General features: G+C 38.0%; 1 protein-coding gene across 1 annotated transcript in view; it reads left to right on the forward strand.

Moving 5' to 3' along the window:
- The window catches only part of LOC144452997 (transmembrane protein 192-like), a 40,063-nt gene that overhangs the window by 3,346 nt on the left and 8,717 nt on the right, over nucleotides 1–28,000 (forward strand). Inside the window, exons 2-4 of the mRNA XM_078144251.1 lie at nucleotides 10,397–10,543; nucleotides 19,106–19,424; nucleotides 21,010–21,156. Of these exons, the coding sequence (XP_078000377.1) occupies nucleotides 10,397–10,543; nucleotides 19,106–19,424; nucleotides 21,010–21,156 (613 nt within the window). The remainder of the gene's footprint in view (nucleotides 1–10,396; nucleotides 10,544–19,105; nucleotides 19,425–21,009; nucleotides 21,157–28,000) is intronic.

The raw sequence follows: 28,000 nt of genomic DNA on the forward strand, positions 1-28,000 counted from the left end.
AGGGACTGTCTCTGTACGTGATTGAGGGACTGTCTCTGTACGTGATAGAGGGACTGTCTCTGTACGTGATAGAGGGACTGTCTCTGTACGTGATAGAGGGACTGTCTCTTTACGTGATTGAGGGACTGTCTCTGTACATGATAGAGGGACTGTCTCTCTACGTGATAGAGGGACTGTCTTTGTACATGTACATGATAGAGGGACTGTCTCTGTACGTGATTGAGGGACTGTCTCTGTACGTGATAGAGGGACTGTCTCTGTACGTGATAGAGGGACTGTCTCTGTACGTGATAGAGGGACTGTCTCTGTACGTGATAGAGTGACTGTCTCTGAACGTGATAGATAGACTGTCTCTGTACGTGATAGAGGGAGTCTCTGTACGTGATAGAGGGACTGTCTTTGTACGTGATAGAGGGACTGTCTCTGTATGTGATAGAGGGACTGTCTCTGTACGTGATTGAGGGACTGTCTCTGTACGTGATAGAGGGACTGTCTCTGTACGTGATAGAGGGACTGTCTCTGTACGTGATAGAGGGACTGTCTCTTTACGTGATTGAGGGACTGTCTCTGTACATGATAGAGGGACTGTCTCTCTACGTGATAGAGGGACTGTCTTTGTACATGTACATGATAGAGGGACTGTCTCTCTACGTGATAGAGGGACTGTCTTTGTACATGTACATGATAGAGGGACTGTCTCTGTACGTGATTGAGGGACTGTCTCTGTACGTGATAGAGGGACTGTCTCTGTACGTGATAGAGGGACTGTCTCTGTACGTGATAGAGGGACTGTCTCTTTACGTGATTGAGGGACTGTCTGTACATGATAGAGGGACTGTCTCTGTACGTGATAGAGGGACTGTCTCTGTACGTGATAGAGGGACTGTCTCTGTACGTGATAGAGGGACTGTCTCTGTACATGATAGAGGGACTGTCTCTGTACGTGATAGAGGGACTGTCTCTGTACGTGATAGAGGGACTGTCTCTGTACGTGATTGAGGGACTGTCTCTGTACGTGATAGAGGGACTGTCTCTGTACGTGATAGAGGGACTGTCTCTGTATGTGATTGAGGGACTGTCTGTACATGATAGAGGGACTGTCTCTGTACGTGATAGAGGGACTGTCTCTGTACGTGATAGAGGGACTGTCTCTTTACGTGATAGAGGGACTGTCTCTGTACGTGATTGAGGGACTGTCTCTGTACGTGATTGAGGGACTGTCTGTACATGATAGAGGGACTGTCTCTGTACGTGATAGAGGGACTGTCTCTGTACGTGATTGAGGGACTGTCTGTACATGATAGAGGGACTGTCTCTGTACGTGATAGAGGGACTGTCTCTGTACGTGATTGAGGGACTGTCTGTACATGATAGAGGGACTGTCTCTGTACGTGATAGAGGGACTGTCTCTGTACGTGATAGATAGACTGTCTCTGTATGTGATAGAGGGACTGTCTCTGTACGTGATTGAGGGACTGTCTGTACATGATAGAGGGACTGTCTCTGTACGTGATAGAGGGACTGTCTCTGTACGTGATAGAGGGACTGTCTCTGTACGTGATAGAGGGACTGTCTCTACGTGATAGAGGGACTGTCTCTGTACGTGATAGAGTGACTGTCTCTGAACGTGATAGATAGACTGTCTCTGTACGTGATAGAGGGAGTCTCTGTACGTGATAGAGGGACTGTCTTTGTACATGATAGAGTGACTGTCTCTGTACGTGATAGAGGGACTGTCTCTGTACATGATAGACGGACTGTCTCTGTACATGATAGAGGGACTGTCTCTGTACGTGATAGAGGGACTGTCTCTGTACGTGATAGAGGGACTGTCGCTGTACGTGATAGAGGGACTGTCTCTTTACGTGATAGAGGGACTGTCTCTGTACGTGATTGAGGGACTGTCTCTGTACGTGATAGAGGGACTGTCTCTGTACGTGATAGAGGGACTGTCTCTGTACGTGATAGAGGGACTGTCTCTGTACGTGATTGAGGGACTGTCTGTACATGATAGAGGGACTGTCTCTGTACGTGATAGAGGGACTGTCTCTGTACGTGATTGAGGGACTGTCTGTACATGATAGAGGGACTGTCTCTGTACGTGATAGAGGGACTGTCTCTGTACGTGATAGATAGACTGTCTCTGTATGTGATAGAGGGACTGTCTCTGTACGTGATTGAGGGACTGTCTGTACATGATAGAGGGACTGTCTCTGTACGTGATAGAGGGACTGTCTCTGTACGTGATAGAGGGACTGTCTCTGTACGTGATAGAGGGACTGTCTCTACGTGATAGAGGGACTGTCTCTGTACGTGATAGAGTGACTGTCTCTGAACGTGATAGATAGACTGTCTCTGTACGTGATAGAGGGAGTCTCTGTACGTGATAGAGGGACTGTCTCTGTACGTGATAGAGGGACTGTCTCTGTACGTGATAGAGGGACTGTCTCTACGTGATAGAGGGACTGTCTCTGTACGTGATAGAGGGACTGTCTCTGTATGTGATAGAGGGACTGTCTCTGAACGTGATAGATAGACTGTCTCTGTACGTGATAGATAGACTGTCTCTGAACGTGATAGAGGGACTGTCTCTGTATGTGATAGAGGGACTGTCTCTGAACATGATAGATAGACTGTCTCTGTACGTGATAGAGGGACTGTCTCTACGTGATAGAGGGACTGTCTCTGAACGTGATAGAGGGACTGTCTCTGTACGTGATATAGGGACTGTCTCTGTACGTGATAGAGTGACTGTCTCTGAACGTGATAGATAGACTGTCTCTGTACGTGATAGAGGGAGTCTCTGTACGTGATAGAGGGACTGTCTTTGTACGTGATAGAGGGACTGTCTCTGTATGTGATAGAGGGACTGTCTCTGTACGTGATTGAGGGACTGTCTCTGTACGTGATAGAGGGACTGTCTCTGTACGTGATAGAGGGACTGTCTCTGTACGTGATAGAGGGACTGTCTCTTTACGTGATTGAGGGACTGTCTCTGTACATGATAGAGGGACTGTCTCTCTACGTGATAGAGGGACTGTCTTTGTACATGTACATGATAGAGGGACTGTCTTTGTACGTGATTGAGGGACTGTCTCTGTACGTGATAGAGGGACTGTCTCTGTACGTGATAGAGGGACTGTCTCTGTACGTGATAGATGGACTGTCTCTGTACGTGATAGAGTGACTGTCTCTGAACGTGATAGATAGACTGTCTCTGTACGTGATAGAGGGAGTCTCTGTACGTGATAGAGGGACTGTCTTTGTACGTGATAGAGGGACTGTCTCTGTATGTGATAGAGGGACTGTCTCTGTACGTGATTGAGGGACTGTCTCTGTACGTGATAGAGGGACTGTCTCTGTACGTGATAGAGGGACTGTCTCTGTACGTGATAGAGGGACTGTCTCTTTACGTGATTGAGGGACTGTCTCTGTACATGATAGAGGGACTGTCTCTCTACGTGATAGAGGGACTGTCTTTGTACATGTACATGATAGAGGGACTGTCTCTCTACGTGATAGAGGGACTGTCTTTGTACATGTACATGATAGAGGGACTGTCTCTGTACGTGATTGAGGGACTGTCTCTGTACGTGATAGAGGGACTGTCTCTGTACGTGATAGAGGGACTGTCTCTGTACGTGATAGAGGGACTGTCTCTTTACGTGATTGAGGGACTGTCTGTACATGATAGAGGGACTGTCTCTGTATGTGATAGAGGGACTGTCTCTGTACGTGATAGAGGGACTGTCTCTGTACGTGATAGAGGGACTGTCTCTGTACATGATAGAGGGACTGTCTCTGTACGTGATAGAGGGACTGTCTCTGTACGTGATAGAGGGACTGTCTCTGTACGTGATTGAGGGACTGTCTCTGTACGTGATAGAGGGACTGTCTCTGTACGTGATAGAGGGACTGTCTCTGTATGTGATTGAGGGACTGTCTGTACATGATAGAGGGACTGTCTCTGTACGTGATAGAGGGACTGTCTCTGTACGTGATAGAGGGACTGTCTCTTTACGTGATAGAGGGACTGTCTCTGTACGTGATTGAGGGACTGTCTCTGTACGTGATTGAGGGACTGTCTGTACATGATAGAGGGACTGTCTCTGTACGTGATAGAGGGACTGTCTCTGTACGTGATTGAGGGACTGTCTGTACATGATAGAGGGACTGTCTCTGTACGTGATAGAGGGACTGTCTCTGTACGTGATTGAGGGACTGTCTGTACATGATAGAGGGACTGTCTCTGTACGTGATAGAGGGACTGTCTCTGTACGTGATAGATAGACTGTCTCTGTATGTGATAGAGGGACTGTCTCTGTACGTGATTGAGGGACTGTCTGTACATGATAGAGGGACTGTCTCTGTACGTGATAGAGGGACTGTCTCTGTACGTGATAGAGGGACTGTCTCTGTACGTGATAGAGGGACTGTCTCTACGTGATAGAGGGACTGTCTCTGTACGTGATAGAGTGACTGTCTCTGAACGTGATAGATAGACTGTCTCTGTACGTGATAGAGGGAGTCTCTGTACGTGATAGAGGGACTGTCTTTGTACATGATAGAGTGACTGTCTCTGTACGTGATAGAGGGACTGTCTCTGTACATGATAGACGGACTGTCTCTGTACATGATAGAGGGACTGTCTCTGTACGTGATAGAGGGACTGTCTCTGTACGTGATAGAGGGACTGTCGCTGTACGTGATAGAGGGACTGTCTCTTTACGTGATAGAGGGACTGTCTCTGTACGTGATTGAGGGACTGTCTCTGTACGTGATAGAGGGACTGTCTCTGTACGTGATAGAGGGACTGTCTCTGTACGTGATAGAGGGACTGTCTCTGTACGTGATTGAGGGACTGTCTGTACATGATAGAGGGACTGTCTCTGTACGTGATAGAGGGACTGTCTCTGTACGTGATTGAGGGACTGTCTGTACATGATAGAGGGACTGTCTCTGTACGTGATAGAGGGACTGTCTCTGTACGTGATAGATAGACTGTCTCTGTATGTGATAGAGGGACTGTCTCTGTACGTGATTGAGGGACTGTCTGTACATGATAGAGGGACTGTCTCTGTACGTGATAGAGGGACTGTCTCTGTACGTGATAGAGGGACTGTCTCTGTACGTGATAGAGGGACTGTCTCTACGTGATAGAGGGACTGTCTCTGTACGTGATAGAGTGACTGTCTCTGAACGTGATAGATAGACTGTCTCTGTACGTGATAGAGGGAGTCTCTGTACGTGATAGAGGGACTGTCTTTGTACATGATAGAGTGACTGTCTCTGTACGTGATAGAGGGACTGTCTCTGTACATGATAGACGGACTGTCTCTGTACATGATAGAGGGACTGTCTCTGTACGTGATAGAGGGACTGTCTCTGTACGTGATAGAGGGACTGTCGCTGTACGTAATAGAGGGACTGTCTCTGTACGTGATAGAGGGACTGTCTCTGTACGTGATAGAGGGACTGTCTCTGTACGTGATAGAGGGACTGTCTCTGTACGTGATAGAGGGACTGTCTCTGTACGTGATAGAGGGACTGTCTGTACATGATAGAGGGACTGTCTCTGTACATGATAGAGGGACTGTCTCTGTACGTGTACGTGATAGAGGGACTGTCTCTGTACGTGATAGAGGGACTGTCTCTGTACGTGATTGAGGGACTGTCTGTACATGATAGAGGGACTGTCTCTGTACGTGATAGAGGGACTGTCTGTACATGATAGAGGGACTGTCTCTGTACGTGATAGAGGGACTGTCTCTGTACGTGATAGAGGGACTGTCTCTGTACGTGATAGAGGGACTGTCTCTGTACGTGATAGAGGGACTGTCTCTGTACGTGATAGAGGGACTGTCTCTGTACGTGATAGAGGGACTGTCTGTACATGATAGAGGGACTGTCTCTGTACGTGATAGAGGGACTGTCGCTGTATGTAATAGAGGGACTGTCTCTGTACGTGATAGAGAGACTGCCTCTGTACGTGATAGAGGGACTGTCTCTGTTCGTGATAGAGTGACTGTCGCTGTACGTGATAGAGTGACTGTCTCTACATGATAGAGGGACTGTCTCTGTACGTGATTGAGGGACTGTCTCTGTACGTGATAGAGGGACTGTCTCTGTATGTGATAGAGGGACAGGTCGTTGTCCCTGAGTTGGTTTTCAAGTTTGTCCCGATATTGTTGTTTTGCATACCTAATGGCTTTTTCAAGATCATATCGTGATTTCTTGTAGGCAGAGATATCGTTCGATTTAAAGGCTATATTTTTGGCTTTAAGTTTCAAACGGACGTCCTTGTTAAACCATGGTTTCTGATTTGCGTAGTTACGAATTGACTTTTTTGGTACACAGCATTCAATGCAGAAATTGATGTACGCAGTCACTGCATCTGTGTATTCATTTAGATCGGCTGAGGATTCCTTGAAGACATCCCATTTGGTGGATTCTAAGCAAGCTTGTAAACAACTCACAGAGTCTGGAGACCAGCTGTGAAAAGTTCTAGTTGTGGGCTTTGAACATTTTAGTTTACATTTGTATGCAGTGATGAGAAAAACCGATGCATGGTCCGATTTTCCGTAGTTGGGGTGGAGCAGTGCGCGATAGGCATCTTTGATCGTCGAGTAACAGTGATCTAGGGTCTTGTTTCCCCTGGTAGGACAGCTGACATGTTGAAAGAATTTCGGAAGCACTTTTTTGAGATTAGCATGATTGAAGTCACCCATCACCATTGGAACTGCGTCGGGATTGGAATTTTCATAACCTGTGATAATACTTGACAGCTCATTGAGAGCGATAGATGCATTTGCATTAGGGTGAATATAAACAGCTGTCAGGATAATGCTTGAGAATTCGCGTGGCAGGTAGTGTGGACAGCATTTTATGGATAGACACTCCAGATCCGATGAACAAAATTGTGAGATAATCTCGACATTTGTACACCATAAGTTGTTTATTAAAAAGCATACACCACCACCTTTCTCTTTCTTGGTTATTTCCTTTGATCGATCCATTCTGAACATCGAGAATCCGTCAGGTTGGAGAGAGTTGTCAGGAATGTTCGGATGCAGCCAGGTTTCGGTAAAACAAAGTACACAACAGTCTCTCATATCACGGTATTTGATGCGACCAAAAATCTCGTCTACTTTATTATCCATAGATTGCAAATTTGCAAGATGAATACTAGGAAGAGATGGTCGGAATGAACGACGACGAAGTTTCACTAGTTTACCTGCTCTTCTGCCCCGTCTCCGTCTATGACGCAATCCTTTGTTGTCTGTTGCTTGAAAAATGTCAGTGTTAGCTGGGCAAAAAATTATATCACTTGCATCTAGGTTAGGCCGAAGATTCAGTTCTAAAACTCTGCTTCTGACATCTAGAAGTTGTTGCCTGTCATAAACAAACGTAGTGGGAACTGCTGGTGTAAGTAGGAGGATTGAAAGCACGAATAATAGGAGAGCGCAACGTGAAGTGTCGCCATGGTACGGCGCCATCTTAACAAGTATTCTCCAATTGCTGATAATGGTTGTTATTGTACATACACTAAGAAACATTTTACCCTTTTAAATGGTTTGCAATTCATTGTTGAGTTACAAACAAGGACTTGGTGTATATTATTTCACTCTTTTCTTCAAGTATAAAAACCTAGTAAAATTGTTTTTAGCTCCGCTGTCAGCGAAAGCTGAAAGCGTAGCTTTAGGTATAGGTGGGTATTAAGGTATAGAGAGTAGAGTGAATCATAGGTGTCCGTCAAACTTTTATATTTTTACTATCTATTCCGAAAGTGACAGTCGGAATTCTTCGATATTTGGTGTGCATGTTCCCTGGGGGGAGGCTATTCAGATTTGTTCATGCCAAGTTGATCTGTGCCATTTTCAATTTTTTATGATTTTTTTTCATAAAATGTCATTTTCATCAACTCCTTGAAAACCTCTTATTAGATTGCTTTGATATCTGGCGTGTTGATGCGCAGGGGGTAGCTTACTCAGATTTGTTAATTTCAAGTCAGCACATCCTCATTTTTATTTTTTATGATTTTTTTTTTGTAATTTGAAAAAAAAATGAATATGTTAATGAGCATAATGACAGATGCCATATTGGAAATCAGTCGACGAGACTTTAAGTAAACTGCTACTTTTCAAAAGACACTATTGACGTCAAACAAGCAATGTAATATGTGCTATAGTCATAATTCTACGCATTGGGCGCCCAAATGACAAGCGTTTGTTCGAAACAGGGTTGTAAACTTCAAATCCAATTCTGCACCCTTCTACATAATCAGCCAGTCCGCAACATCCACATTTGCATACTCTATCCTGATTCGACCAGAAGCTGAAGGTGACCTCATTCGACCGAGCGATTTTCCACAGCAAGTATCTTGAGTATCAACACAGGACGTTCTTGGTACTCACTAAAATCACACTTCAGACCCACTATAAAAGTGTGATGTTTTCAGATAACATGTAACTTGTGGTTAATTCTATATTGTCGTGCAATTTGGAATGACAGTGAACCAGAATTCAGACAACTTGCGTAAGGAAGGGCATGCCAGGCATGCGGTTGAAGTTATGGCCGACAGTTCACATGTAAAGTTAAACGACATGAATGTGTCTTGCCTCTCCAAAATGCAAATATTTGGCAAGTAAAAATAATTAAAATAATTACAACTTTAATTTGGCTTCAGACTTTGCATTATGTTTTGTGTATCTTTCCCCGTTTTACATGTAAATCCGAAAAGGTTCTCTCTCATCATGTCATCAGTGTCAGTGATCATATTTCATACCGCGCGGGGTAGTCCTCGGGTGCACGAGTCTGTATTACTGACTTGACCTTCAACACCGGAGGGGGAGGGACAATTGTCAGAATCGAGTCCCGAATTCCTCCGTATGCAAGCAGGACTACGCGCGGGGCTGCTTTGAGTACGAGCGAAGTGAGGCATGTTGAGGTATTTTGTTGAGAATTATAAATATTGCGAAATGTCAAGTACAAGGTTTAAATACAATGGAATGATGAAAAAAATGGCAGAGTCTGCTGACAGGCGCCGGTCACAAGAAACACTGTGAATTAAAATATCAGACGATGTATGTATTAATCGCCGACAATCGATCCACCCGTATGCACGAGGGACTAACCCGGAAGCAAGTCGTTGTTAGTCATACGTTACAGTGGTAACATCGTCCGAGAAATCGCTGCGTTCAGAGTGTCATTATTCACAGAATTGTTGTTTTCGAGTGAAAACCCGTCTTGAATTGTATAACTCTAACAAATGAAGACATGTCAAGTTATATTTTGAAAGTTGTATCGCTAGTTTGAGACGATTTTCTCACGTACTATAGTACTATCGAGGCTTACTTGGAAGTAGTAGGACCTTACTCCAGTTCATCGGGAAGTTTAGCCAGTCCGATAATTCTTTCTGGTTTCGTTTACAACACTTTTGATCACGCAGATTTTGTTGTTGTGATGAAAAGAAATAGAAAAAAGATCATTTCAACCATTTCGTTGTGTTTTCTTTGTGAAAGGTAACCGAACATGAACGAGTGTTACCACTGTAACGTATGGCTGAGAATGACTCTCCTCCGGGTACTTGAGATTGTCGCCGTACGGAAACTAAGATGGCGATTAATACATTTCTTCCCTATATATATCTACCACAACTAGTACAAGTTGAATGTTGTTGACTTTGTAAATTTGTTAGAAAATTGAGATTCAAATTGCCTCAAAATTATTTTAGATCCCTAGTTTATTTCATTCATCATTAAAATTTTCCAGGGTTACAGCTGTAAGACACTGGAATTATTTATAGCCAACCTCAAAATCCTCTTTTTTTCTTTTTCTTGTGTGCATTTCCCAGTCATTTTTTCTGAGATTTTGTGCAATTTTTCTTAACAGTAGATTTTTGTTATAAAATGGTGACTATGGTATAAAAGTACAATACATTACCAACTTCTGTGTAAAATGTGTTTTATAGTGAGACATCATATGAAACCACTAACCACTTTATTGCATCGCTAAAACAAAACTGCATAGTGAAGAGCTGAAGACCTGAACCACTTCTACATGTCACCAAAATAAAAAAATTAAATAAAAAAAAAAACCAGCGGAGCTATTCTGACCGATAGGTCGCTTGTATAAATTAAAAATCCAGAATAAATACCCAATTCTCATCCATATGACCGCTTTAATCTGACACAACAAAGTCACATGATATATTTGGTCTGTTTGTCCATAGACTCTCCACATGGGTGGATGGTCAATATTATGAATTGAGTAAATGGCCATATTTAGTCATTGAAGTGATAGTCTAGTATGTTATCTTTCATTGATTTCAGTTAAGACCATATTGACATCCAGAATACTGATTACAGAAGTAAATGATCTTTGGGGTATTTTTCAGGGCTATTTCTTTGATCAGGAGGCTTCCCTGACACCATCCGTAGATGACCAAGAACACCTGATTATACAACAACTTGGTGCAGAGCAAGAGTGTAGATTTAAATCTGTGCCAACAGTGTGTATATCTGTAGTACAGGCATTATTATTTGTGAGTATATATTTGCATACTACTAGCCTACTATGTTTGCAAACTTAGTATACTAGCCTACTATGTTTGCATACTAAGTATACTAGCCTACTATGTTTGCACACTTAGTATACTAGCGTACTATGTTTGCATACTTAGTTTACTAGCCTACTATGTTTGCACACTTAGTATACTAGCCTACTATGTTTGCATACTTAGTATACTAGCCTACTATGTTTGCATACTTAGTATACTAGCCTACTATGTTTGCACACTTAGTATACTAGACTACTATGTTTGCGTACTAAGTATACTAGCCTACTATGTTTGCACACTTAGTATACTAGCCTACTATGTTTGCGTAGTAAGTATACTAGCCTACTATGTTTGCACACATAGTATACTAGACTACTATGTTTGCACACTTAGTATACTAGACTACTATGTTTGCACACTTAGTATACTAGCCTACTATGTTTGCATACTAAGTATACTAGCCTACTATGTTTGCATACTAAGTATACTAGCCTACTATGTTTGCACACTTAGTATACTAGACTACTATGTTTGCACACTTAGTATACTAGCCTACTATGTTTGCATACTAAGTATACTAGCCTACTATGTTTGCATACTTAGTATACTAGCCTACTATGTTTGCATACTAAGTATACTAGCCTACTATGTTTGTATACTTAGTATACTAGCCTACTATGTTTGTATACTAAGTATACTAGCCTACTATGTTTGCATACTAAGTATACTAGCCTACTATGTTTGTTTACTTAGTATACTAGCCTACTATGTTTGCGTACTAAGTATACTAGCCTACTATGTTTGCATACTAAGTATACTAGCCTACTATGTTTGCATACTAAGTATACTAGCCTACTATGTTTGTATACTAAGTATACTAGCCTACTATGTTTGCATACTTAGTATACTAGCCTACTATGTTTGCATACTTAGTATACTAGCCTACTATGTTTGCACACTTAGTATACTAGCCTACTATGTTTGCATACTAAGTATACTAGCCTACTATGTTTGTATACTTAGTATACTAGCCTACTATGTTTGCACACTTAGTATACTAGCCTACTATGTTTGCATACTAAGTATACTAGCCTACTATGTTTGCATACTAAGTATACTAGCCTACTATGTTTGCATACTTAGTATACTAGCCTACTATGTTTGCATACTTAGTATACTAGCCTACTATGTTTGTATACTTAGTATACTAGCCTACTATGTTTGCATACTTAGTTTACTAGCCTACTATGTTTGCACACTTAGTATACTAGCCTACTATGTTTGCATACTAAGTATACTAGCCTACTATGTTTGCATACTAAGTATACTAGCCTACTATGTTTGCATACTTAGTATACTAGCCTACTATGTTTGCATACTAAGTATACTAGCCTACTATGTTTGCATACTAAGTATACTAGCCTACTATGTTTGCATACTAAGTATACTAGCCTACTATGTTTGCATACTTAGTATACTAGCCTACTATGTTTGCATACTTAGTATACTAGCCTACTATGTTTGCACACTTAGTTTACTAGCCTACTATGTTTGCATACTAAGTATACTAGCCTACTATGTTTGCATACTAAGTATACTAGCCTACTATGTTTGCACACTTAGTATACTAGCCTACTATGTTTGCATACTAAGTATACTAGCCTACTATGTTTGCATACTTAATATACTAGCCTACTATGTTTGCACACTTAGTATACTAGCCTACTATGTTTGCATACTAAGTATACTAGCCTACTATGTTTGCATACTTAGTATACTAGCCTACTATGTTTGCATAATAAATATACTAGCCTACTATGTTTGCATACTTAGTTTACTAGCCTACTATGTTTGCACACTTAGTATACTAGCCTACTATGTTTGCATACTTAGTTTACTAGCCTACTATGTTTGCACACTTAGTATACTAGCCTACTATGTTTGCATACTAAGTATACTAGCCTACTATGTTTGCATACTTAGTATACTAGCCTACTATGTTTGCATACTTAGTATACTAGCCTACTATGTTTGCATAATAAATATACTAGCCTACTATGTTTGCATACTTAGTTTACTAGCCTACTATGTTTGCACACTTAGTATACTAGCCTACTATGTTTGCATACTTAGTATACTAGCCTACTATGTTTGCATACTAAGTATACTAGCCTACTATGTTTGCATACTATTATAACTAGCCTACTATGTTTGCACACTTAGTATACTAGCCTACTATGTTTGCATACTAAGTATACTAGCCTACTAGGTTTGCATACTAAGTATACTAGCCTACTATGTTTGCATACTAAGTATACTAGCCTACTATGTTTGCATACTAAGTATACTAGCCTGCTATGTTTGCATACTAAGTATACTAGCCTACTATGTTTGCATACTTAGTATACTAGCCTACTATGTTTGCATACTAAGTATACTAGCCTACTAGGTTTGCATACTTAGTATACTAGCCTACTATGTTTGCACACTTAGTATACTAGCCTACTATGTTTGCATACTTAGTATACTAGCCTACTATGTTTGCATACTTAGTATACTAGCCTACTAGGTTTGCATACTAAGTATACTAGCCTACTATGTTTGCATACTTAGTATACTAGCCTACTATGTTTGCACACTTAGTATACTAGCCTACTATGTTTGCATACTAAGTATACTAGCCTACTATGTTTGCATACTACATTTCCTTTGTAAGTATACTAGCCTACTATGTTTGCATACTAAGTATACTAGCCTACTATGTTTGCATACTACATTTCCTTTGTAAGTATACTAGCCTACTATGTTTGCATACTAAGTATACTAGCCTACTATGTTTGCATACTAAGTATACTAGCCTACTGTGTTTGCACACTTAGTATACTAGCCTACTATGTTTGCATACTTAGTATACTAGCCTACTATGTTTGCATACTAAGTATACTAGACTACTATGTTTGCATACTTAGTATACTAGCCTACTATGTTTGCACACTTAGTATACTAGACTACTATGTTTGCATACTTAGTTTACTAGCCTACTATGTTTGCACACTTAGTATACTAGACTACTATGTTTGCATACTTAGTTTACTAGCCTACTATGTTTGCACACTTAGTATACTAGCCTACTATGTTTGCATACTTAGTATGTACTTAGTGCATTACAATTATTACTCCTGGCATAATAATAATGATGATAGTATAAGCATATTTATAATGTACCTGTTCTCCTGAGAGCTCCAGTCACAGATATATATAATATTTACAAGAGGAAACAATTTGTACAGCAGCTCTTTGTACTTCCTTAACTTGGGGAATACAATTCATAGTAGTCTGTAGTCCATAGGTTTACAGTATTTACATTAGGTTGATTATCCAATAGGTTTACAGTATTTACATTAGGTTGATTATCCAATAGGTTTACAGTATTTACATTAGGTTGATGATCCCCATAGGTTTACAGTATTTACATTAGGTTGATTATCCAATAGGTTTACAGTATTTACATTAGGTTGATGATCCCATAGGTTTACAGTATTTACATTAGGTTGATTATCCCCATAGGTTTACAGTATTTACATTAGGTTGATTATCCAATAGGTTTACAATATTTACATTAGGTTGATGATCCAATAGGTTTACAGTATTTACATTAGGTTGATGATCCCCATAGGTTTACAGTATTTACATTAGGTTGATGATCCCATAGGTTTACAGTATTTACATTAGGTTGATTATCCCCATAGGTTTACAGTATTTACATTAGGTTGATTATCCAATAGGTTTACGGTATTTACATTAGGTTGATGATCCCCATAGGTTTACAGTATTTACATTAGGCTGATTATCCCCATAGGTTTACAGTATTTACATTAGGTTGATGATCCCCATAGGTTTACAGTATTTACATTAGGTTGATTATCCAATAGGTTTACAGTATTTACATTAGGTTGATTATCCAATAGGTTTACAATATTTACATTAGGTTGATGATCCAATAGGTTTACAGTATTTACATTAGGTTGATGATCCCCATAGGTTTACAGTATTTACATTAGGTTGATTATCCCCATAGGTTTACAGTATTTACATTAGGCTGATTATCCAATAGGTTTACAGTATTTACATTAGGTTGATTATCCCCATAGGTTAACAGTATTTACATTAGGTTGATGATCCCCATAGGTTTACAGTATTTACATTAGGTTGATGATCCCCATAGGTTTACAGTATTTACATTAGGTTGATTATCCCCATAGGTTTACAGTATTTACATTAGGTTGATGATCCCATAGGTTTACAGTATTTACATTAGGTTGATGATCCCCATAGGTTTACAGTATTTACATTAGGTTGATGATCCCCATAGGTTTACAGTATTTACATTAGGTTGATGATCCCCATAGGTTTACAGTATTTACATTAGGTTGATGATCCCCATAGGTTTACAGTATTTACATTAGGTTGATGATCCCCATAGGTTTACAGTATTTACATTAGGTTGATGATCCCCATAGGTTTACAGTATTTACATTAGGTTGATTATCCAATAGGTTTACAGTATTTACATTAGGTTGATGATCCCCATAGGTTTACAGTATTTACATTAGGTTGATGATCCCCATAGGTTTACAGTATTTACGTTAGGTTGATGATCCCCATAGGTTTACAGTATTTACATTAGGTTGATGATCCCCATAGGTTTACAGTATTTACATTAGGTTGATGATCCCCATAGGTTTACAGTATTTACGTTAGGTTGATGATCCCCATAGGTTTACAGTATTTACATTAGGTTGATGATCCCCATAGGTTTACAGTATTTACATTAGGTTGATGATCCCCATAGGTTTACAGTATTTACATTAGGTTGATGATCCCCATAGGTTTACAGTATTTACATTAGGTTGATGATCCCCATAGGTTTACAGTATTTACATTATGTTGATGATCCCCATAGGTTTACAGTATTTACATTAGGTTGATGATCCCCATAGGTTTACAGTATTTACATTAGGTTGATGATCCAATAGGTTTACAGTATTTACATTAGGTTGATGATCCCCATAGGTTTACAGTATTTACATTAGGTTGATGATCCAATAGGTTTACAGTATTTACATTAGGTTGATTATCCAATAGGTTTACAGTATTTACATTAGGTTGATTATCCCCATAGGTTTACAGTATTTACATTAGGTTGATGATCCCCATAGGTTTACAGTATTTACATTAGGTTGATGATCCAATAGGTTTACAGTATTTACATTAGGTTGATGATCCCCATAGGTTTACAGTATTTACATTAGGTTGATGATCCAATAGGTTTACAGTATTTACATTAGGTTGATTATCCAATAGGTTTACAGTATTTACATTAGGTTGATTATCCCTATAGGTTTACAGTATTCACATTAGGTTGATGATCCCCATAGGTTTACAGTATTTACATTAGCTTGATGATCTCCATAGGTTTACAGTATTTACGTTAGGTTGATGATCCCCATAGGTTTACAATATTTACATTAGGTTGATTATCCAATAGGTTTACAGTATTTACATTAGGTTGATGATCCCCATAGGTTTACAGTATTTACATTAGGTTGATTATCCCCATCAGTTTACAGTATTTACATTAGGTTGATGATCCTCATAGATTTACAGTATTTACATTAGGTTGATGATCCCCATAGGTTTACAGTATTTACATTAGGTTGATGATCCCCATAGGTTTACAGTATTTACATTAGGCTGATGATCCCCATAGGTTTACAGTATTTACATTAGGTTGATTATCCCCATATGTTTACAGTATTTACATTAGGTTGATGATCCCCATAGGTTTACAGTATTTACATTAGGCTGATGATCCCCATAGGTTTACAGTATTTACATTAGGTTGATGATCCCCATAGGTTTACAGTATTTACATTAGGTTGATTATCCAATAGGTTTACAGTATTTACATTAGGTTGATGATCCCCATAGGTTTACAGTATTTACGTTAGGTTGATGATCCCCATAGGTTTACAGTATTTACATTAGGTTGATGATCCCCATAGGTTTACAGTATTTACATTAGGTTGATGATCCCCATAGGTTTACAGTATTTACATTAGGTTGATTATCCCCATAGGTTTACAGTATTTACATTAGGTTGATGATCCCCATAGGTTTACAGTATTTACATTAGGTTGATGATCCCCATAGGTTTACAGTATTTACATTAGGTTGATGATCCCCATAGGTTTACAGTATTTACATTAGGTTGATGATCCCCATAGGTTTACAGTATTTACATTAGGTTGATGATCCCCATAGGTTTACAGTATTTACATTAGGTTGATTATCCCCATAGGTTTACAGTATTTACATTAGGTTGATGATCCCCATAGGTTTACAGTATTTACATTAGGTTGATGATCCCCATAGGTTTACAGTATTTACATTAGGTTGATGATCCCCATAGGTTTACAGTATTTACATTAGGTTGATTATCCAATAGGTTTACAGTATTTACATTAGGTTGATGATCCCCATAGGTTTACAGTATTTACATTAGGTTGATGATCCCCATAGGTTTACAGTATTTACGTTAGGTTGATGATCCCCATAGGTTTACAGTATTTACATTAGGTTGATGATCCCCATAGGTTTACAGTATTTACATTAGGTTGATGATCCCCATAGGTTTACAGTATTTACATTAGGTTGATGATCCCCATAGGTTTACAGTATTTACATTAGGTTGATGATCCCCATAGGTTTACAGTATTTACATTAGGTTGATGATCCCCATAGGTTTACAGTATTTACATTAGGTTGATGATCCCCATAGGTTTACAGTATTTACATTATGTTGATGATCCCCATAGGTTTACAGTATTTACATTAGGTTGATGATCCCCATAGGTTTACAGTATTTACATTAGGTTGATGATCCAATAGGTTTACAGTATTTACATTAGGTTGATGATCCCCATAGGTTTACAGTATTTACATTAGGTTGATGATCCAATAGGTTTACAGTATTTACATTAGGTTGATGATCCAATAGGTTTACAGTATTTACATTAGGTTGATTATCCAATAGGTTTACAGTATTTACATTAGGTTGATTATCCCTATAGGTTTACAGTATTCACATTAGGTTGATGATCCCCATAGGTTTACAGTATTTACATTAGCTTGATGATCTCCATAGGTTTACAGTATTTACGTTAGGTTGATGATCCCCATAGGTTTACAATATTTACATTAGGTTGATTATCCAATAGGTTTACAGTATTTACATTAGGTTGATGATCCCCATAGGTTTACAGTATTTACATTAGGTTGATTATCCCCATAGGTTTACAGTATTTACATTAGCTTGATGATCTCCATAGGGTTACAGTATTTACGTTAGGTTGATGATCCCCATAGGTTTACAATATTTACATTAGGTTGATTATCCAATAGGTTTACAGTATTTACATTAGGTTGATGATCCCCATAGGTTTACAGTATTTACATTAGGTTGATTATCCCATCAGTTTACAGTATTTACATTAGGTTGATGATCCTCATAGATTTACAGTATTTACATTAGGTTGATGATCCCCATAGGTTTACAGTATTTACATTAGGTTGATGATCCCCATAGGTTTACAGTATTTACATTAGGCTGATGATCCCCATAGGTTTACAGTATTTACATTAGGTTGATTATCCCCATATGTTTACAGTATTTACATTAGGTTGATGATCCCCATAGGTTTACAGTATTTACATTAGGCTGATGATCCCCATAGGTTTACAGTATTTACATTAGGTTGATGATCCCCATAGGTTTACAGTATTTACATTAGGTTGATTATCCAATAGGTTTACAGTATTTACATTAGGTTGATGATCCCCATAGGTTTACAGTATTTACGTTAGGTTGATGATCCCCATAGGTTTACAGTATTTACATTAGGTTGATGATCCCCATAGGTTTACAGTATTTACATTAGGTTGATGATCCCCATAGGTTTACAGTATTTACATTAGGTTGATGATCCCCATAGGTTTACAGTATTTACATTAGGTTGATTATCCCCATAGGTTTACAGTATTTACATTAGGTTGATGATCCCCATAGGTTTACAGTATTTACATTAGGTTGATGATCCCCATAGGTTTACAGTATTTACATTAGGTTGATGATCCCCATAGGTTTACAGTATTTACATTAGGTTGATGATCCCCATAGGTTTACAGTATTTACATTAGGTTGATGATCCCCATAGGTTTACAGTATTTACATTAGGTTGATGATCCCCATAGGTTTACAGTATTTACATTAGGTTGATTATCCCCATTGGTTTACAGTATTTACATTAGGTTGATGATCCTCTAGTAAAAGATTAAATGTAAATGTTATTGCAGGTACTCAGAATTTTACAACTGGGTTGACTGATGTTCAAATTGTTCCCAAAGACTTTTGTCATTCAGAATCAAATGGCAGCAGAAATGAAAATAATTGATTTATTTTGTTGAATGTGATGTTGTATCTTGCAGACACTGATGACTTTATCCAGTTATATACTACCCTATGTAGTTGAACCTTATGTGAATCAAAACAACACAGGATTATTGACCTACCTTAGCAACAGAGATAGCAGTACGTACCTTAGCAACGGAAACTCCAGTGCACACCATGATCACATGATTTCCTTCTCACTGCTGATATACATACATGCTGCAGTCTGGTTGATTGTGTTAATAATTGATAGATATATTAAATATCATCATCATAACTTTAGAAAACGTGGTTACTTAGAATTCTGTAGACAAACCAAAAATATACGACGAGTTCCCTTAGCAGTCATTTCAGCAGGTAAGAAATTAAAAAGTATCTACCTACAGAGTTGATAAAATGTGTTTTATGGCCATGGTCCAATTATTAGATTTGTAGACTTACATGTAGATGAGTATTTACTAAGTACTTACATTGTTTGTATACATGTAGGTGAGTATTTACTAAGTACTTACATTGTTTGTATACATGTAGGTGAGTATTTACTAAGTACTTACATTGTTTGTATACATGTAGGTGAGTATTTACTAAGTACTTACATTGTTTGTATACATGTAGGTGAGTATTTACTAAGTACTTACATTGTTTGTATACATGTAGGTGAGTATTTACTAAGTACTTACATTGTTTGTATACATGTAGGTGAGTATTTACTAAGTACTTACATTGTTTGTATACATGTAGGTGAGTATTTACTAAGTACTTACATTGTTTGTATACATGTAGGTGAGTATTTACTAAGTACTTACATTGTTTGTATACATGTAGGTGAGTATTTACTAAGTACTTACATTGTTTGTATACATGTAGGTGAGTATTTACTAAGTACTTACATTGTTTGTATGCATGTAGGTGAGTATTTACTAAGTACTTACATTGTTTGTATACATGTAGGTGAGTATTTACTAAGTACTTACATTGTTTGTATACATGTAGGTGAGTATTTACTAAGTACTTACATTGTTTGTATACATGTAGGTGAGTATTTACTAAGTACTTACATTGTTTGTATACATGTAGGTGAGTATTTACTAAGTACTTACATTGTTTGTATACATGTAGGTGAGTATTTACTAAGTACTTACATTGTTTGTATACATGTAGGTGAGTATTTACTAAGTACTTACATTGTTTGTATACATGTAGGTGAGTATTTACTAAGTACTTACATTGTTTGTATACATGTAGGTGAGTATTTACTAAGTACTTACATTGTTTGTATACATGTAGGTGAGTATTTACTAAGTACTTACATTGTTTGTATACATGTAGGTGAGTATTTACTAAGTACTTACATTGTTTGTATACATGTAGGTGAGTATTTACTAAGTACTTACATTGTTTGTATGCATGTAGGTGAGTATTTACTAAGTACTTACATTGTTTGTATACATGTAGGTGAGTATTTACTAAGTACTTACATTGTTTGTATACATGTAGGTGAGTATTTACTAAGTACTTACATTGTTTGTATACATGTAGGTGAGTATTTACTAAGTACTTACATTGTTTGTATACATGTAGGTGAGTATTTACTAAGTACTTACATTGTTTGTATACATGTAGGTGAGTATTTACTAAGTACTTACATTGTTTGTATACATGTAGGTGAGTATTTACTAAGTACTTACATTGTTTGTATACATGTAGGTGAGTATTTACTAAGTACTTACATTGTTTGTATACATGTAGGTGAGTATTTACTAAGTACTTACATTGTTTGTATACATGTCAATGAGTATTTACTAAGTACACTATTGTAACACCTTATTTGGCATCCAGACTTACATTGTTACAGTAGGGTAACATGTCATTTTTTTCTAATCTTACATTTCACATGTAATAGCCAATAAGTAAGTTGTCATCATAATTATCTTCTTTACAGGCACAGTTGTTCTCCTGGTAGTAGTTACAGTGGTATTTAACCTAAAACTGGACAAGAAATCTACTGCACTAGAACCAGTCAACTACATGGAAATGCTGATTACATTGGAGTTTTTGGTTGCTTTGCCTTGTATTCTGATCTATATGAGTAAGTTGATGTTTCCTTCATGTATCACTATGGCAACTACAATGATTATACCGTACTACACAGTATAGTTAGATTATTGGTCTCCCAAAATCATTCACTTTGGTGAGCCCATAATATAGATTGTCTGTCATTCACTTTGGTGAGCCCATAATATAGATTGTCTGTCATTCACTTTGGTGAGCCCATAATATAGATTGTCTGTCATTCACTTTGGTGAGCCCATAATATAGATTGTCTGTCATTCACTTTGGTGAGCCCATAATATAGATTGTCTGTCATTCACTTTGGTGAGCCCATAATATAGATTGTCTGTCATTCACTTTGGTGAGCCCATAATATAGATTGTCTGTCATTCACTTTGGTGAGCCCATAATATAGATTGTCTGTCATTCACTTTGGTGAGCCCATAATATAGATTGTCTGTCATTCACTTTGGTGAGCCCATAATATAGATTGTCTGTCATTCACTTTGGTGAGCCCATAATATAGATTGTCTGTCATTCACTTTGGTGAGCCCATAATATAGATTGTCTGTCATTCACTTTGGTGAGCCCATAATATAGATTGTCTGTCATTCACTTTGGTGAGCCCATAATATAGATTGTCTGTCATTCACTTTGGTGAGCCCATAATATAGATTGTCTGTCATTCACTTTGGTGAGCCCATAATATAGATTGTCTGTCATTCACTTTGGTGAGCCCATAATATAGATTGTCTGTCATTCACTTTGGTGAGCCCATAATATAGATTGTCTGTCATTCACTTTGGTAAGCCCATAATATAGATTGTCTGTCATTAAAACCGACTTAGAACCGATTTAACTTGAATGGTTCAATGTCCATTACCCACAGCTGCACACTTGAATCTTGACCTCCAGGTTAAATTTTGCAAGTTACATGCTTTGTACACCGACACCTTCACTTTGGAACACAACTGTAATAAGAAGAATTATCCAGCATACATGTAAGATGGCATCGCCGGAGCATGGAATGTTCAGCAATAAATGAGTGACAAAAACAACCACTTGATTGCTATAAAAACCTTATTATATTATACTAGTATATTGATGGCGCAAATTGTGAGATCTGATTGGTCCAGACATCGAACTAGCGCATCTAAAATGGGCGATAATGCACAGTTGGCACGCGTCCAAATTTTGATGTTCACTGTTCGTCTAGAACATTGTAGTCCGTGCAGGGATGGGGCGCAAATGAAACCAGAAAATGTTGCGTCTTATCTTGTTTCCGATATTTTCAATATACTGGTATAATATAATAGCGATAAACCACCCCCTGGGAATGGTATACCACTCGGTTTTGACCAGTGAACTCAATATATGCACTCGCTATCGCTCATGCATATATTTCGTTCACTGGTCAAAACCTCTTGGTATACCATTCCCAGGGGTGGTTTATTGCTTAATTTTATTATGGATTCATCAACACCTAAAAAGAAGTCTTTTTGCCGATCGCAAAGTTTCTCAAATTGATAGAGACTTCTTTCCCATTTGGCGGTAGTTGTCACAACCAGAAATGATCGTGTTGTATTTGACGAACTGGCATCGATTAGGGTTAACCCCATGGCCTGGGCACGACTTTCTACTTGTTACATTACTAAAATTACTTACTCGAGTTTTTAAGGATCATTTGAATGCAAAGTCAAGACGGGTTCGCTCTTGGCACACATTGAACAACAGAGAGATAAACAACACTGTGTGTACGACATGTCATTTCTTCCACAAGGAAGAGATATATTTATGGGTGGAAGTCTGTGGGTTTGTCAGTGTGTGTGTGTCTGACTGTCTGTGTCAGACGTATTCCATAGGGTAATGGCAAGACTTGATTAGGTTTTGGTAAAATACCTGTGAATATTAATGAGCAATTTACGTAATTAATGATTTTCGGTAATTAGGCTATATCTCAAGAATGCACGCTTCAAATTCATTATAACTTGGTACACACATTTGTGATACCAAAGCACACCTGTCCTGAAAATATTACTAATGTAGCTTATAGTTTTAATAAGATATTGGTATATTTTCGGTACATTTACACAAGATCGTCATGGACATTAAAGGATGCCCTCAACGGTCATTTTGTGCAAGTGAAGATATCGAACAAGTTTTTAGCACAGCGTCTGTACTCAAACACTGAGTCTATCATATTTCGAGCATTTGGTAAGTACTCATACATATTATTTATAGTGTTACTTGCAACTACATGTAAGATGAACGACTTCAACATTTGAACGTAACAAATCAAATCAATCGTCATTTTCGTCCAAAGTGCAAGGTCACACACATACGTACAATGGTACATGTACGTACAGCATTGTGATGGATGCCATTTTCTTTAATCGATGGAGACCGAATAGATTACTTTCCATGTAATATTACAATACGAAGCGTTGTCATTATACCAAAAATATAGGTCGTGTTGTTATTGTGCCAAAAATATAGGTTATGAATGTATGTATGTATGTATGTATGTATGTATGTATGTATGTATGTAAAAAGGAAAACATAGTTTCTCGTCAGGAAATGTTGTCTAAAGTGGTGCGACGATGCGATTATTTTTTTTTACATTCTCAACAAATGTTAATCAATCTACTTATCATTGCAGTTACTGTTCTTTATATTTAGTACTTTACAGCAGGTGTGTATGTTGGGCATGTCATGGGCTAGTTCATGATTAGTTCTGCAGTTGTCTTCATTGAAGTGGCAATTAATGTAAGGAGAGTTACTTTTGTGTTTTCCCTTTCGTCTGCAGACTGAATTGGCTTACGGAACTGAAGAAAAAAATAACGAGGAAAGAGGGTACTTAAGTGATGGGCACTGACCAGAAACAATTTTTTTTTTGGCCTTTAAATCTCTTTCTATGATGAGTGCTATGCTACAACGTTCTATAAAGCTTCACATTACATGTTGTGGTTGGCCAGGAGATCACTAACAGCAATGGGCAAATAGCAATCAATGAGAAAAAATAACTTTTTGCGTATGTTCTGTTGTATTCCAACAAGAAATTGTCTGTAGGAACGACAAGCTCAAAACTTTGTCCTTACGGAAGCCATTCAGTTTAAATCTGGTGTGACTCTTGTTAACGAAAGTTAATGGGAAGAGCCGATCGTGCGATCGTACCGGCCACATTTTATATGGTCGTCACCCTAATTGATTTTATCAGAATTTATGTGGAAAAGACGTCAAAAAGGTTCAAAGCTAGGCGGGATAGGCCCGACATCGTGAAACTTACATGAACGACAATCCGGAAATTGCTGATGCAATGTCACGCATTTGAGGTCAACTCTCAAGTCTCGAAGACAGCCTGGTTCAGCATGATTAGATTCATTCATTGAGGTAAAAACAAAAAGACCGATCGTCGAAAACAATTATTCAGCAATGGTTTAGTTATTTTGGAGAGATTTGTACATTTTTTCACGTGATATTTGAAACACGTGAGAGCTGTCAAGGTCAGTGCTCATCACCGTCATTGTGCAGTGCCTGTTTTAATAATTGAGTGTTGATATGCAGAAACGGGTGAATAAAACCACAGAAACAGAGTGAAGATTCTATAAAAAGCACAAGGACCGGTAAATACATTTCCCGTTGAAAGAATGTTTTGCAGAGATAATAAAATGTTTTAAACTTTGAATGAACTTTGCTAGTTTAGTAGACCCCCAGACTTGTGTTGACGACAAGATAGTGGCACAATGTTTTGAGTCAAATTTCCAGGCAATATTACAACTGTAATGGAAGCTCACCATATGTTTATAGTCAAGTTATGAAATAAAATACTAGTACATTATACAACCAATGTCTGAATGTGTATCCCAATTAGACATTAGATTTTTTTAGCACAACTGAACTGAGGTTCAGTAGTGCTATAGGGATCATCCGCCATCTGTCTGTCTCTCTGTCTCTCTGTCTCTCTCTCTGTCTCTCTCTGTCTCTCTGTCTGTCTGTCTGTCTGTCTCTGTCTCTGTCTCTCTCTCGCTCTGTGTGTGTGTGTGTATGTGTGTGTGTGTGTGTGTGTGTGTGTGTGTGTGTGTGTGTGTGTGTGTGTGTGTGTGTGTGTGTGTGTGATGTGTAAACAACTTAAAGTCAAAAACCGCTGAACCGATTGCCAAGATATTTGGTGGTTCCATTACCTTTGGTATGTCTAGTTGGGAAATTGATCAAATCAAAGTGATTGCATCACAGGTCTTTGATTTGGGTCAAAAAATGTGATTTTTGGTCAAAAAACTTAAACTCAGAAACTACTGGGCAGATTGGTGCGAAATTTGGTGGGAACATTCTTAAGTTGTTTTATCGAAGCATAGGGTGTTATCAATCTTAAGACCAATGTTGTTAGATTTGTGTCATCATTTGCTAAAAATCGGCTGTCTCAATTATAATGAAATTTGGACTATATAATCTTTAGGGTAATGGCTAGACCTGATTAGGTTTTGAGCCAGATCTGTTAATGTTTAATTAGAGAAATTAATTAAGCAATATCTTAAGACTGCATACTTTAAGTTCAATATAATTTAGTATATTCGTTAAACATAACAACATACATTTGTCGTATAAAATTTGGTGATGTACCTTACAGCGTTAACGAATAATTTGCATCCTTCATATTCAACATAATTTAGTACATACGCTAACCATGAGAAACACATGTCCTATCAAGTTAGTTGATGTACCTTACAGTGTTAATGAATAATTTGCATAATTAATGATTTTTGGTAATTAGGCTATATCTTAAGACTGCATACTTCAATTTCAATACAATTTATTACATACGTTAAACATAACAGAGTGCATATCTCCTATAAAAGTTGTTGATTTTGTTTGAAGATTTAGTGAATAATTTGCATAATTAATTATTTTCGGTAATTAGGCTATATTAAGACTGCATACTTGAATTTCAATATAATTTAGTACATACGTTAACCATAACAAAGCAGATATGTCCTATAAAATATTTGATATAGCTTAGTCAGTTTTAATGAAAAATTTGCATAATTAATTATTTTAGGTAACTAGGTGGTATCCTATGAAGTTTGTTCCTACAACTTTTACCTTTAATGAGTATTTTCAATAATGAACGATATTCAGTAATTAAGCAGTATCATGCAATCTTCAAATTCCGTATAATTTGGCACATACATTAACCTAAGAAAGCACGCTTGTCCGAAAACAAAACCTGTTACCATAGTTTGTTTTTTTTAGTTTAATGAGTTATTTGCATAATTTGTGATTCCCTTACGGGAGGCATTCAGTTTAAATCTGGTTGTACTTTACTTTATTATGATAGTCAAGATATTTTTCATACTCAGTCTGACTTCTTGACTTCCTGAACCTTTTTAGAAATTTATATCTATTCCTGATCATATCAAGGATCTCATCAGACATCCATGGTTCTGTTCTTTGCTTAATACAGACTTCTTTGAATGGTGCTATTGAGTCAAGAACAGACATGAAATTACATTTAAAATTTGACCATGACCGGTCCACATCAGAACAGGTTATCACACCTGACCAGTTTATATCCTCAAGTTTTTTAACAAGTTTTTCTTTACTGTACTGCTTCAAAGAGCGGACACGTACAGAACTGTGCTTATTAATCCGAGATCTGAAAATCTTACGTGTACAGAATATGGGCAAATGATCACTAAAACCGATAGCTAATACACCATACTGACTTATGTTTTCTTGATTGGTAACCATTATCAAGTCTAAGGTGGATTCACTTGTTCTTGTCACTCCAGTTGGTAAATTAATAATAATAATAATTTATTGTTTAAAGACCACTACACAAACATGTCTCAGCGGTCTGAACATTACAAAATGAGAAAGACTAGCAAAAGAACAACAACAACAAAAATCTAGCATAAAAACACAATGAATATTTTGAAAGCGTCTCTAAAACAAAATCGGATTTAAAAATTAGCAATCAATTTAAAAACATCAGCAATAGCATTGTCGGAAAATATACGTTTTAAGACTCTTCTTGAAAGGAGCAAATTTCTCAAGTAGTCGAAGCTCGAGCGGTAAACTATTCCACAGTTTAGGAGCATACACACTGAAAGCCCTGTCACCATACGTTTTAGAAGGTTGTTTTCCATGATCTTTAATAGAGAAAGGATTCAGCCTGATTCCAACACTCTTTCTCGTATTATGTAATGGATGATCGATACTGATAAGTTCGGACAAGTAGTTCGGCACTACTTCTCCTTGACGGATAATTTTGAAGATAATGCAAAGAATTTTATAAGGAACTCGCTGTTCGATTGGCAGCCAATGTAAATCCTTCAGCACTGGATTCACATCAGCTTGACGACCAATCCTCCATCTTGTCACCAATCGAGCAGCAGAGTTTTGAATATGTTGAAGTTTGTTCAATTTATATGCAGGTAGACCGAAAAACAAACTGTTACAGTAATGTAATTTCGATGTAACAAAAGGATGAACTAATTTTTCAGCACTAGACTGGTCCAACAGTTTTCAAATTTTACTCAACCGCCAGAGTGAATGAGACGCCGCCCCCTTACAAACATAACGAATATGCTCATCCATGAGTCCAAATGAGTCAACCACCACACCAAGGTCACGCACAACAGTTGATGGAGAAATCATGGCATCACCTATTCGTACATTAATCGAACCTGACTGTGAACCAACCGCACTATTGGGGGGTGTGAACCAGACAACCTCGGTCTTACCATCATTGAGCACCAACTTATTTGTCATCATCCATTGACGAATTTCATCCACACATGCCTCTACACGTGTAACGACAGTGGGTTGAGCAAGGGTGTCACAAGCAATATATAACCCAGAGTCATCAGCATATATAATGGAAT

The sequence above is a fragment of the Glandiceps talaboti genome, chromosome 23 (genome assembly GCF_964340395.1).
Source record: "Glandiceps talaboti chromosome 23, keGlaTala1.1, whole genome shotgun sequence".
Lineage (NCBI taxonomy): Eukaryota > Metazoa > Hemichordata > Enteropneusta > Spengelidae > Glandiceps > Glandiceps talaboti.